Here is a 14,737-nt window from a genome sequence, read left to right as displayed (position 1 = left end):
CTGTGGGAATTAAATTTCCCAAACTGTTATTAGGTAGGCAAGTGTCACTGCCCCACTTTACAGAGTGGAGTAAGAGTGTGTGTGCAAAGGTTACATTCCCCCTGTTTTAAAAGACCATCTTCATCTGCCCAACGTTTTGGACAGCTGCTTTCAAATAGCTTGGCTTAAGTGTCTCTTGTCCAGGGCCGCACACGTAGCCCTTTATCACCGCCTGAGGTAGGATTAGAACCGGGGTCTCACCCTATGCCAGTTACTTGGACCAGCCATTTAGCCAAGAGGGAATAAATCAGCCTCATCAGCTCGCGCCCATACGGACACGCGCACTGGGAGTGCGGGAAGGCGCGCGTCCGCCTAGCTTCCCAGGGAATTCGCGGGAGCAGCAGAGGTTCTTCCCGCGCACGCGCAGCCGGCCGGGCCTCGGGAGCGCGGAGTCGCGCGGCGGCGGGAGGGAAGCTGCTGAGGTAAAGTTAGGGGGAGAGACAGACTCCGTCAGCGAAGCGAGAGCCGGGGAGGCTCAGCGGCCGCCATTACTGAGCCGAGAGCGCCGGGGAGGCGGGACGGGGCTGCGGCGGCCAAGAGCGCGGAGGGCCGGCGAGTCTGGGAAGCCCGGCGGGGAGGAGAAGCCGCTGGCGAGGAGAGACCGTCCCGGGAATGCTGCTACCCCCGCCGCCGCGGAGGAGCCGGATCCCGACCGCGCGAGGTAGGGGAAAGAATCCTTTCCCCTGGGATCTCACCCGGCTCCCCACCCCGGGCTGCAGGGGCCGGGGCCGGCCGGCGGAGAAGGGGGAGCTGCTGCCGCCGTCGCTGGGTGTAACCAGTTGGGAGGGCTGGGACTGCTGCCCGCCCGAAGCGGCGGAACCGGGGAGCCGGCTGCCCCGGCACCTACGCGCGGGGGGGGGGGGGGGGGGCGGGAGAGGAGTGTGCTGCCTGGTCCCAGACAGGTGAAGGGCAAGGCCTGAGCAATGGGAGGGTCTGAGCTTGCCGTACGAGGCTGCCAGCTGGTCACGGTTGTGGGGGGAGCTTTCCTAGTCCTTTCGCCTTCCTCCTAATTCTTCCTTTCTCTCCTCTTCCCTTCTCTAATGGATTTCAACTGTTCTCAGTTCTCCCACCCCAGCCCCCTTCCCCTACGCCTCAAAAATTCCTTGAAATTAAATCTCCGCAAACTTTGCTCCCTTTTAATGATCTGTGTGCGTTTCTATTTTTCCACCAGGTGGGTTTTTGAAATAGGGGATCCAGGATGAGATGTTGCAATTTACAGCATTTTATATCCTTTCAACCGGTGTAACCTTTAGACTTTCTCCACCCAAGGAAAGCTCTAGGGATACATATAGAAATTACAATATGGTATTACAGATGCATGATATAGGGAGGGTGAAACACTGGATCTGTTTTAAAAATTTAAGATCAATAACAGAGAAAATGGGAAGCCACCCCCCTTTTTTGCCCCCTCTGTATATGAGGCTTTTGGTATCTTCAGTGCTGAGGATTTGCCTAGTAAGTGGGAGTCAAACATTTTAAATCTAAAACAAAATAGTGTAGAGATATGTGTGTATTCTTAAATTGAGATTCACACAGATGATTAATTTTTTTTTGCTTAGGTAGTAGAGATTGACAGAATTTTTTTTAAAAGTGTGCACTGCAGAATAAAACTGAAATGGATCACTGCATTTGCTGATCAATCGCACGTCCATTTTAACTCTGTGTCTTTGGAAGGCTTTCACTACTATTGAAATGAATTACAGCACTGATACTGGTATACCTATTTCATATATGAATGAGGAGTTAATAGGTGGTATTTTTCTATTGTGTTGATGTCACTGTGTCCTACCTTATAAAGTTCTGTGGTATGAAAACTGTTTTCAGCTGTGACAATAGTTACTGTAATCCCAGAATTATGCTTTTAAAAAAAAAAAAGAATTAACAGTGCATATTTAAAACTGGCAGGTTTATAAATGAGGATCCAGGTACATTTTTGACATGGCTTATTTTTTTTCCTTGTGACTATTGTTTTTTGTGTATGGTAATATGCTACAACTTAAATATACTAATTTTACTATACTGTAGTAAATATGCAGTTAATATAGAGGTGATATTTTTAGAGGCCATATAGTACATCATACAGTGTCAGAACATTACTTTAAGAGTTTGTTACATTATCACTAGCTTGTTGCTTTTAATCTGGGAAAATAACATTCTAAATGCTGAATATACAAATTACTAAAACATCTTTTATAAGCTTGATTGGAATGTAAATAGGTTTAATGGTGCAATTGTGAACAACTCAATAAAATGAAAGACTTTCAGCCAGGTTTCTTCTTTTGGTGGTGGTAGGCTTTATTTTTACTAAGGTGCAGCATGGGTAACATAGTTCAATTAAATATTTTATGCACAGAACAAATTGTCTTTAAAATCCTATTGTTAACACAGGTATAAACAAACAGAGTTAGTTCTTTGAGGTTAAAGATAAAAAGTTTTCTTTGTCCCTTAGGTCTTTATTTTCATGGAAAATTTCTCTGATATTTACATAACCATATTAATCAAGTTTTCTGAGCATCTTTATTAAAGAATAATGCTACTAAAAATAATTCCATTCCATTTAATAAAGGTATTAAAGGATGCTGGCAATCTTATCAAAACCCCAAAGGTACTTCCTTAACTAAGGGTAAACTGAGGTAAAACTAAAGGTAAATATAGTGGCACTCCTGGAGGATGCCTTACATATAATTTTAAAACATTTATTATTTTTAATAGACTAATATATGGGATATTTTTAAAATTTTCTATAAAGCAGCGTCCAGAGTTGATTCTGTATGTGAATTTACCTTTATTGAAGGAATAAAAGTTTTGTCTAAGTGAATGTCTGGAGTGAATGAGTAATTTGTGACTTCAGAATTTAGTCACTGTGCATAGAGATGTTCTACTGTAAATGAGCAGTTACTAGAGAAAACATGTTATATCCCAGATAATTTGATACCACTACTGCAGTGAGCAATTATTTTAGCACTGGAAGATGATATTTGTTATTGATAATACACTTTTAGAAATCCCAGGCACTGCAAAATGTTTTCAAAGGTACAACTTGGCCTAAAGTATCAGAGTATCTCTTTATAATAGTTAATAATATTTGCTACTTGGAGAGTGCTTTTTGTGCATAGATCTCTAAGCACTTTGTAAAATGAAAATAATGCTTACTCACATTTGTAGAGAGGGAAACGGAGACAAAGATGTGTGATTTGCCCAAGACCATACAAGTCAGTGGCAGAACTAGAAATAGAACTAGATCTCGACTTTTAGTACTGTGGCCTAAGCCATATATCACAATTCCTCCTTAAAAAGGACACTTGATTTACATGGCACAACACATATGGGTTGCTGAGTTCTGCTCCACTATTTTCTCTATCCTTTTAGTGACTGGTTTTATTCTCTTTTCTTCCACATGCCAAACAGGTTTTAGTTCAGTTTCACAGTTTCTTCCTCTAATTTATGACTTTTCTTTTTTTAACTCTCCATCACTTCCTTTATCCCATTATCTTGCAGGTTCTGTCTTGAATTCCCCATAATTCCCCTTGGTAATCTTCCTTCCAGCAACACTTCTGTGGTCTTTGAGTAACTATAATGTTATCTGTAAATGGGGAGCCTGATCCTGCAGTCTTAGCACTGAGAAACTTTTGTTGAACAGCATGAATATCTTTAGTGGGAGTTGCTCCTGCACAATGACTATAAGATCAGGCCTAGTCTGATCTTGTGTTACAGTTTTACTTTTTGCTTCTGTTTAAATAATGGTATTATATCTAAATTTAACAGTTGTCTTTCAGATATTTGAAAATCTTCTGTAGAAGACCAATAGCCTAATCTAGGGAAAAAAGTTCAGACTTGAATAATGATGGTAATTTGAATCATTACTATTTGCCTTCTATGTGTCTTCATAAAACAGTTGTTTTGAGATTTCAAGACAACACATGTTGTGGGTGATTCCTGATTTTAATACCCACTTGTAGTTAACTTTTTATCTGAATACAGTAATGTAATAGTCATAAAAATCTTCTTAGGATTTTAGAGAGAAATTTCAAAATAGCAAATGGTAAACGTAGTTGGTGAGCACCATGTGAAATTACTAATAGTCAAAATATAGTTACTTTTGGAACAATTAGAATACAAGATCCCATCCTGAGAGCTCTGTGGGGTGTTTTGTTTTTAGAAGTGGAAATAATTTTTAGATTATGTTAAATCTTAAAAGAGAATTAGAGGATTTTCGAGCTGAATGTAATATTAGTCAGTCAGAGATAAAATGGAAAATCTAGTGGGTTGAATCATAGAATATCAGGATTGGAAGTGACCTCAGGAGATCTAGTCCAACCCCCTGCTCAAAGCAGGACCAATCCCCAGACAGATTTTTGCCCCAGATCCCTAAATGGCCCTCTTAAGGATTGAACTCTCAACCCTAGATATAGCAGGCCAATGCTCAAACCACTGAGCTCTCTCTCCCTCCTAAAGGGGCTGAGAACTTGGAACACCTGCTTTTAACCCATGTTTTGCCATTGTGTATACATATATATATTTTGGTTCCACTTTGGGCAAAGCATGTAATTTTTCTGTCCGTCTCAGTTTGTAAAATGAGGATAGCAGTTTCTTTATAGCTTTTGAGTGAGGATTAAGGATAGAGGATTGCTCTTTAAAAATGTACTGTGATATATTTAGAATTCACATAATAAAGAAAAACAAATGAAAATTTGGATCACGCAGTTTCATCCTCCATCTATTTCGCATTATTACTTGCTGTTCCATTCAAACTAATTTCTTCTCTGATCTTGAAATATCTGCAATGTTAGTGCTTAAGCCACCTCTCTTGGTAGTTTGTTCCCGTATTTATTTTTGTTAGTTATTCCTGTGTTGAACTTATTTCCCGACATGTAGCCTCAATGTTTTCTTCCTTGGTTTAGTGTTTGTGGGTTTTTAACCCTTTAAAATAATTTATGAAAGTTATTTACACATTTTCAGTCCCTTTTTATAAATTCAGTTTGGTTATAGTCACTCTTACTAAAATTAATGCTAATGAAAGATGTCCAATTGACAGTCTTGGATACTTAAGAGTAAAATATGGTCAGAGGCAGTGCAAGCATTCCTAAACAGCTTTGTTTAATGTGCATGAATGCTGATTTGAAGTGAGGTGTGTCCACTCTTATCCACTAGGCGATGGACTGAGACTACCAACTCACTTTACAAAGGCCCTCACAAGTAACAACTAAGGGTAACTCTTGGTAACTAACATCCTGGAACATCTTGGGATGTCTAAAAGTAATGAAGTGAATACTGGTGGTTCAATGGCTCTGGTGTATGCATCATCAGTATAGTTCATACCCAGCCTTGAACACTAAAACCTAGTGAATTTTTCCTGGGACTCAGAGTTTCATTGTACATCTTCCTGTGCCCCCAAAATAAAGTAAAACCAATCTAATATTTAATTAGGAACTGAACCACTACTAGAGACAGGAAAAAAATGAACCTTTGTTCATGTCCTTTTTCAAAGGACAGCACCGTAAAAGTGTAACTCCCTTTCCTCTCTCATTACTTTATTGCAGCTTCCCTTGGTATAAACTCAGTTTTTGGGGAGGGCTAAAATAAAAAAACTTGTATCCAAAAGCTGAGGATTTATCATCTTGTGCCATAGTGATGCTTTTATTTTTCTGCTCCAATTGTTATAACCCACTGTAACTTCCTAATTACAAACCTATCCAGTAGCTTGTAATGTAATATATAACTGTATTTTAAAAAAAATATTTCTTGTAAGTATTTTTAAGATATGTATATGTGGAAACAAATGTAATTCACCTATGTTATATTTTAATATTAAGGAGTCAGACTTACAACCAAAATCACTAAGATGAATTTATATTTGTATCAGTATTTGGATGTCCAAAATGAGGTGCCATTAAGGGGCCTGATCTTCAGAAAAGATTGGGAACATCCACCATCTAAAAATCAAGACTCAATGTCAAGTTGGGTTCTCAAAATCACAAGTGATTTAGAAAATCTTGGCCTAAATTCCTATCTTAGATGTATGTGGTGGTGGTGAGGATTTTTGCACAACAGCATAAGTTAAAGATGGAGTTCTGACTTGGATTTTGCCTCTGAAATTACATGTATTTGTAGATTTAAACTAAAGTAAATCTTTCTGATGAACAAAGTAAAATGTTTTGTTCCTTATCCCAATGTCGGTTTTCTTATGCCTGTATAACTTTGAAAGTATTAATAGATTATGTGTTCATTTTCAGATCCCTCAAGGAAGGACTCCTTGAAGGAGATAGTTTAAATGTGTGACATCACTGCAGGGAAATCCCTGCAAGTTAACCATCTACTTGCTTGGTACCTTGCTTCTATCAGGGTAAGTTTAGGCTTTTGATCTTCATAATGTTTTAAAAAATTAATAGAAGTGAATAGATACTGATCGCTACATATTGTTGTTTTTTTTTTATAACAACTACATTCTGAAATTTAAAAACCTGTCCAAACAAAGTCCTATGGCAAGTCATAGGCAGTACAAAGCAACTCCTTTTGCAGTGATGTCTTGCATTTTTTCAATATGCATTAATTCACAAAGTCCTTCTTTTAGGGACCTAAAGATAGAAACTGTGTGATCCTTTAGTAACTCCAAAATCTTGGCAGGTAGGAGATTTTAGAAATGAAACAAAACAAAGCTCTGAACTCACAACAGTCAAAAACACTAGGGAAAGTTTGTAGAAATTCATCTTTTAACCAGATCTTTTATGATACTTCAGTGTAATTATTTTACGTTGAATAGAAGAAGACTTTAAAGCTCATGTCTTATGAATTTCTAGAAAATGCACATTTGTACGTTTACAAAACTTTGTAAACATGGAACATTTAGAGGTAGGGTTATACAGGTGTATTTAGAAGAAAATCTTGCTTCTCTTCCGGGAACAATATAGTAGTAATGGTCTGTTAAATGCCTACTCATAATGTATAGTCAGCTTATTTCTTTAACAGGTTTATTACTTTCTCATGTATTTATTTAAAAGGCATTTCATTGTCTATTTTGTATTATTTTCTAGTTCGATATCTGTATATCTATCTATGTATAGCTATATCTACATATGAATGAGATGGAAGAAGAACTGCTGGGTCATGTAGTTCATGTTCCTGCTTTGCCAACAACCTTCCTTACAATTTTTTCCTTTGTCCGTCTTATTAATGCTCCAACTGATGAAGATCTTTCATGGAAAATGGTAGATGTTGCATCAGTCTAATACACCTGTCAGGAACTTTTCACTGCTACTCAGCAAAACTGTTTTTCTTTCCTTAATTTCATTGTTATTCCTAGTTGAAATTGCTCTTAATTCCTCTTGTTCTTAAGTGTTTAATCTTGTAGAATAACTTTCTTACTGTCTTCTCAGTTGTACAACTTGAAAGTTGATATTGATTTCTGAACCCAGATTTCTTAAAAGCAGAGGAGAGGATTAGGAAAGAATTGGTGTACAAGTGGATACATCAAATGAAAAATCAGTTATGTCTGAAAATATTTATGTGCTAGAATTATGAGTAACTCTAAGTTTGTTATAACCAAAAGCATAGAAGATTGTTTTTTCTGTTGTGTTTGTTTACCTCTCATTTGACAGTATTCTGTCTGCAGCTGGTATCAGTCTTTGGTGTTGTCATTCATTTTGTCTTGTTTATGCCATCTTACAGCCACAAAGGAAATATTTTTAAAAATCAAAAAGGAGAATGTGAAAGTAAAACCTTAAATTTGTAGTTATAGTACCCGAAATTACTGTTTACTATTTTTTTTTTCAACTAACTGGATTTCAAATTGATGGTGTATTTTGAAATAAATCAGTGAATCAGACCTTCTTGGCCAAGACTTTACATTCCAACTTTCAGTTCACAGCAAATTTTTACTGGACTGTGATGAACAGAAAATAGTTTATAATGAAAATGTTGACTCACCATCTAATTTTCATCTCGTGAGTTATGCCACTATAATATGTTTTACTTTAAAAAACAAACAAATAAACTCTGTTTATATTACTATAGATACTATGTTCCCTAAGGATTTATTTTTGCTAAAATTGTTTTGCTGAGAGAGCCATTTTGTTTTAGCCCTGCATTCTCTGGGTTGTAAGAGCAGCGAAAAATCTAGGAAGAAGGAACTTAGAATATTTTACATTGTTTTACTCTCTTTGAACATGTTTCTGACTGAGACTGTCGGCAAATAATATCAAGCATAATAAAATACATAATAGTAGTTTTGCCTCTTGTGACCAAAAAAACTCACTGTGATGTAGAAATCAAGCTGAGTTTAAATTCCTTGTTTTTAATGAAATGTATTTGGTTTTAAAATTACCCATTTTAGTAATAGCAGTATAGCTGAGATAACATTGTGGGTGAAAGCTGTTAAATTTTAGGTAAGTGAGTATCATGACAATGGATGGTACATGTAAGTATTTTGTTTCTGATCAATTTGAAGTTCAGTTTTAGTTCTTTCTAATGTAGATGTCAAATGAAAAGCTATTTTTGTGTTACATTTGTTTTACAAAATAAAGCCATGAAAAATAATTTCTTGAACATTTGACATCAGTTTAGTCTGTTTACAATAAATTCTTATTTGTCTTGTCTTAATTTAGGATTTCAAATGTAGATACATTTTAATATTTGCCTATCAGTTTTAAAAGTCTTGACCTACACTTTGACAGGTTTTGGAAATGTATTATGCCAACTGTTTTTTTAAACTAAGAGCGTGTCTGTATGAGACATTACTGTGTGGCAAGTCTACAGCACATTAGTTTGCAATGTATTAATATCCTGTGTACACAAGCCCTAAAGAAGCTTTCTGGGAATCACATCATTCATATCCACTGTTGTTGATGGATTTCTTCAGATAATGTAAAGAAAGACCAAGTTATAATTAAGTCTGATTGCAAAATTCAGATTAAAAATTTAGGTGGATTAAAATTCCAATTTTGTTTCTTTGCATTTTGGTTGCTTATAGATGCACAATTGGATGTTTATTTAATGAGTCATTATATCTGTACAAATGTATGGGTGGTACTCTAATCTAGCAGTAGTCCTACCAAGTCTTCAATGTCATCTGATACTTCTTGTTTTCCCAGAAGTCTGTCAAAACAGATCATAACTAGAATAGACTACTTATCCAAATGTACTCCCCTCTTCCCATAACTTGATAGTTTCTAAATTAAATAGATGATCTGTTAAGAAAGCTAAAAGTTAGTGGTAGTCTTTGTGCCATATTATTGTTTCAGGGACACCATTGTGAACCTGGAGTAACTCTCTCTTATATTTGGTGTTCCTTTAAAATAATTTTTTTTTGTTTGCAACAAATTCTAAACCTTTATTTTTCATGGAAGCAATGTGAGTGGTACCAAGTAAAAAATTTGAGATTGGTGTGTATTTCAGTATTAAGGTTATTTTGTAATTGCCCATTCTGGATGTTAACATTTTGTTTTCTTCTATGCTTTGTTAGTGACTTGTTCTGCTTAAGGGGGTTGCTGTCAACTATGAAATCTAGTCCATTTAAAAAAAAATAGCAAATATTAGTTTTTGGTATGTGTGTGTACTCCTGAGTTACTCTACCAAGTTTTTGTTTTTATATTCTGTTTTCAAGCATTTCTTTACTGAAATAAGTATTCAAGGAATATCATGCAGATTCCTGCTACGTTTAGTAGGACTTGAATTTTACAAACATAAGACCCAAACCCATCCGTGTAACTTTATTTTTATGAATAGTCCCATTAACTTCAGTTGAACTACTCACATGATTAGAGAGATTCATAAGTGTGTACAGCATCAATTGTATAGAAAATATATTTTGTATTGTTTTTATCTAGGTGAGAATTCAGTGTTTGTTTTTGTCTTTCACATACCACAAGGCAACTAAAAAACAAACAAGGGAAACAATGGAACTGATTGTGTAAAGTGCTGCCAAATGTACAGAGCCAACAACCTGAAAAAAACCCTACAGAATTTATTTTTCTCTCATCTTTTAGAGTTGTTTAAAGTGTTAATTTAACAACAGTAGTTGAAATTTTTTCAGACACAAGTTTAAGTTTTGGTGCTTTAAATGATATAAAAGGGTGAAGTCTGAACTACAAATGTTTTTTAATTTAAAGTATTATTTATAAAATTTCCTCCTAACTCGAAAAGGGCATTTGTAATATGATATTTGTTAAAATTAAAATTGATTCACTTTTGCTTATTTATTTTGTATCTTAAATATTCAATGAAACCATAGTCAACTTTTTTAAAAATGACTTTTTTCTCTTTAGGATGATGATTCACCTAATCCTGAATATGTAAGCTCTCACAGTGATGGAGGAAACAAGAAAAACTGAAAATTAATCCTGGAGACGAGGATATACAATTTTAATTTGAAGAGTTTTTTTTCAGAATGAAAACCACATTCAGTTATCTTGATGAGTGCAGAAGGACGAGAAGAAAGTTATGATGGCTAAAAACAAAGAGCCTCGTCCTCCATCCTATGCTATTAGTGTGGTTGGACTATCTGGAACTGAAAAAGACAAAGGTAATTGTGGAGTTGGAAAGTCATGTTTGTGCAATAGGTTTGTGCGTTCGAAAGCGGATGAATATTATCCTGAGCATACCTCTGTGCTTAGCACAATTGACTTTGGAGGACGAGTTGTTAATAATGATCACTTTTTGTACTGGGGTGACGTAACACAAAGCGGTGAAGATGGAATAGAATGCAAAATTCATGTAATTGAACAGACTGAGTTCATTGATGATCAGACTTTCTTGCCTCATCGGAGTACGAATTTACAACCATATATAAAACGGGCAGCTGCCTCCAAATTGCAGTCAGCAGAAAAATTAATGTACATTTGCACAGATCAGCTAGGCTTGGAGCAAGACTTTGAGCAAAAACAAATGCCTGAAGGGAAACTCAACGTAGATGGCTTTTTGTTGTGCATTGATGTTAGCCAAGGATGCAATAGGAAATTCGATGATCAACTTAAATTTGTGAATAATCTCTATATCCAGCTCTCAAAATCTAAAAAACCTATAATAATAGCAGCAACTAAATGTGATGAATGTGTGGATCACTATCTACGAGAGGTTCAGGCATTTGCTTCAAATAAAAAGAATCTTGTGGTAGTGGAAACATCAGCAAGATTCAATATCAATGTTGAGACATGTTTTACTGCACTGGTACAAATGATGGATAAAACTCGTGGCAAACCTAAAATAATTCCATATCTGGATGCCTATAAGACACAGAGACAACTTGTTGTTACTGCAACAGATAAATTTGAAAAACTTGTGCAAACTGTGAGAGACTATCATGCAACTTGGAAAATTGTTAGTAATAAACTGAAAAATCATCCTGATTATGAGGAGTACATACATTTGGAAGGAACAAAAAAGGCCAAAAATACATTTTCAAAACACATAGAGCAGCTTAAACAGGAACATATAAGAAAAAGAAGAGAAGAATATATTAATACACTACCAAGAGCTTTTAACACATTGCTGTCAAACCTTGATGAGATTGAACACCTGAACTGGTCAGAAGCCCTGAAGTTAATGGAGAAAAGACCAGACTTCCAACTTTGTTTTATTGTGTTAGAAAAAACACCGTGGGATGAAACTGACCATATAGACAAAGTGAATGATAGGAGGATACCATTTGACCTTCTCAGTACATTAGAAGCTGAAAAAGTTTATCAAAACCATGTACAGCATCTTATATCTGAGAAGAGGAGGATTGAAATGAAGGAGAAGTTCAAAAAAACTCTTGAGAAAATACAGTTCATTTCACCTGGGCAGCCATGGGAAGAAGTTATGTGCTTTGTAATGGAGGATGAAGCGTTCAAATATATCACTGAAGTGGACAGTAAAGAAGTATATAGCAGGCATCAGAGGGAAATAGTTGAAAAAGCCAAAGAGGAGTTTCAGGAAATGCTTTTTGAACATTCGGAATTGTTCTATGACCTAGATCTTAATGCAACACCCAGTTCAGATAAAATGAGTGAAATTCATGCAGTTCTGAGTGAAGAGCCTAGATACAAAGCTTTACAGAAACTTGCACCTGATAGAGAATCTCTTCTTCTTAAACACATAGGATTTGTTTATCATCCCACTAAAGAAACTTGTCTCAGTGGCCAAAATTGCATGGACATTAAAGTAGAGCAATTACTTGCCAGTAGTCTTTTGCAGCTTGACCATGGTCGCTTAAATTTGTACCATGATAGAGCCAATATTGATAAAGTTAATCTTTTCATTTTGGGTAAAGATGGTCTTGCACAAGAGTTGGCAAATGAGATTCGGACACAATCCACTGATGATGAATATGCCTTAGATGGAAAAATATATGAACTAGATCTTAGGCCAGTTGATGCAAAGTCACCTTATCTTTTAAGTCAGTTATGGACCTCTACATTTAAACCACATGGATTTTTCTGTGTGTTTAACTCTATTGAATCCCTCAATTTTATTGGAGAATGTATTGGAAAAATAAGGGCTGAAGCATCTCAGATAAGGAGAGACAAGTATATGGCTAGTCTTCCATTTACGTTAATATTGGCTAATCAGAGAGATAGCATTAGCAAAAACCTACCTATTCTGAGACTCCAAGGTCAGCAATTAGCCAATAAGTTGCAGTGTCCTTTTGTAGATGTGCCTGCTGGTACATATCCACGTAAATTTAATGAAGCTCAAATAAAGCAAGCTCTAAGGGGAGTGCTGGAAGCAGTTAAACACAATTTGGATGTTGTAAGCCCAGTTCCCACCATTAAAGATCTGTCAGAAGCTGACTTGAGAATTGTGATGTGTGCCATGTGTGGAGATCCATTTAGTGTGGACCTTATTCTTTCACCCTTCCTTGACTCTCACTCCTGTAGTGCTGCTCAGGCTGGCCAGAATAACTCTTTAATGCTTGATAAAATTATAGGTGAAAAAAGAAGGCGAATACAGATAACAATATTATCATACCATTCTTCAATTGGTGTAAGGAAAGATGAACTAGTTCATGGGTATATACTAGTTTATTCTGCTAAAAGGAAGGCATCCATGGGAATGCTTCGGGCATTTCTTTCAGAAGTACAGGACACTATTCCTGTTCAGTTGGTGGCTGTAACTGATAGCCAGGCAGATTTTTTTGAGAATGAAGCTATCAAGGAATTAATGACTGAAGGAGAACATATAGCAACAGAGATTACTGCTAAATTTACAGCTTTATATTCTTTATCTCAGTATCATCGTCAGACTGAGGTTTTCACATTGTTCTTCAGTGATGTATTAGAGAAGAAAAACATGATTGAAAATTCCTATATGTCTGATAGCACCAGAGAATCAACACATACAAGTGAAGATGTTTTCCTGCAGTCTCCCAGAGGAAATTCTCTTGTGTATAATTACTACCCGGATTCAGAAGATGATACGGAAGCACCACCCCCCTACAGCCCAATTGGAGATGATGTGCAGTTGCTCCCGACACCTAGTGATCGTTCAAAAAATCGATTAGACATGGAAGGAAATGAGTATCCTGTTCATAGCACACCACTCAACTGTCATGACCATGAGCGCAACCACAAAGTACCTCCTCCTATAAAACCCAAGCCGCTTGTACCTAAGGCAAATGTGAAAAAACTGGATCCAAACCTTCTAAAAACAATTGAGGCTGGCATTGGTAAAAACCCAAGGAAACAATCCTCTCGAGTGCCTTTGGCACCACCAGAAGATTCAGACCAATCTGATAATTATGCAGAACCTATTGACACTATTTTTAAACACAGAGGTTTCACTGATGATATCTATGCAGTTCCAGATGATAGTCAGAATCGTATTATTAAAATTCGAAACTCGTTTGTTATAAATGCCCAAGGAGATGAAGAAAATGGATTTTCTGATAGAATATCAAAGAGTCATGGGGAAAGAAGGCCATCAAAATACAAATATAAATCCAAGACACTATTTAGCAAAGCAAAATCTTATTACAGGAGAACACATTCAGATGCAAGTGATGATGAGCCTTTTACCACATCGAAAGCAAAAAGAAAAGGAAGACATCGTGGAAGTGAAGAAGATCCACTTCTGTCTCCAGTTGAAACTTGGAAAGGTGGCATTGATAACCCTGCTATCACTTCAGATCAAGAGTTAGATGACAAAAAAATGAAGAAGAAAACTCACAAAGTAAAAGAAGATAAGAAGGTACGTTAGTTCAGTTCATTTTGTTAAATGGTGTATAGATGAGTTCCCCCGCCTTTTTTTTTAAACTGTTCTTTAAACTAACTTATAAAGCATTAACATTCATTTCTGTGATTAAAAAATGGCACTTTATGAATAGATCTGTTCTTTATGTATATTCAGAGTTGTATTTGTTTTCTTTTGTGCTAGTTTTTACATATTTTAATCTTGTTGGCACTGCACAGCCAGTTTAATATGAGGGAATGAGCTGGTTTTTTTGTTTTTGTTTTCCCCTTATGCATCAGTTGTTTACAAAGTTCTAGACAGGTTCACCTTCACAAACACATGGAAGGCAGCTGGGACACATCCTTTGGCCTCAGATCCTTTATTTTTAGTGATAATGGAAGAAAAGGGGGGGGAAGCCATCTAGAATTTTGAATCCCAGGTAGAGTTATCAGAGTTAGCATTTAGGAAAAAAATTATTTTTACTTGTAAATTATATACATTTTCCATGGAAACTGGGACTCTAAATATACAATTCTACAATATTATTTTTAGATAT

The 14,737-nt window shown here is 36.3% G+C and overlaps 1 protein-coding gene across 5 annotated transcripts in view; it reads left to right on the top strand.

The window, feature by feature from the left end:
* The first annotated feature begins 379 nt into the window (after positions 1-379).
* The window catches only part of ARHGAP5 (Rho GTPase activating protein 5), an 83,353-nt gene continuing 68,995 nt past the window's right edge, over positions 380-14,737 (top strand). For 3 of the 5 annotated variants that reach the window (XM_030559317.1, XM_030559314.1, XM_030559319.1), the window contains exons 1-3: positions 468-700; positions 6,273-6,382; positions 10,299-14,199. In XM_030559317.1, the coding sequence (XP_030415177.1) occupies positions 10,474-14,199 (3,726 nt within the window). In that variant the 5' untranslated portion in view covers positions 468-700; positions 6,273-6,382; positions 10,299-10,473. The other 2 variants (XM_030559315.1, XM_030559316.1) reach the window with 2 other exon arrangements.

The sequence above is a fragment of the Gopherus evgoodei genome, chromosome 4, assembly GCF_007399415.2.
Source record: "Gopherus evgoodei ecotype Sinaloan lineage chromosome 4, rGopEvg1_v1.p, whole genome shotgun sequence".
NCBI lineage: Eukaryota > Metazoa > Chordata > Testudines > Testudinidae > Gopherus > Gopherus evgoodei.
Note: the sequence above shows the minus strand (reverse complement) of the source record. Positions and strands in the feature narration are given on the sequence as shown.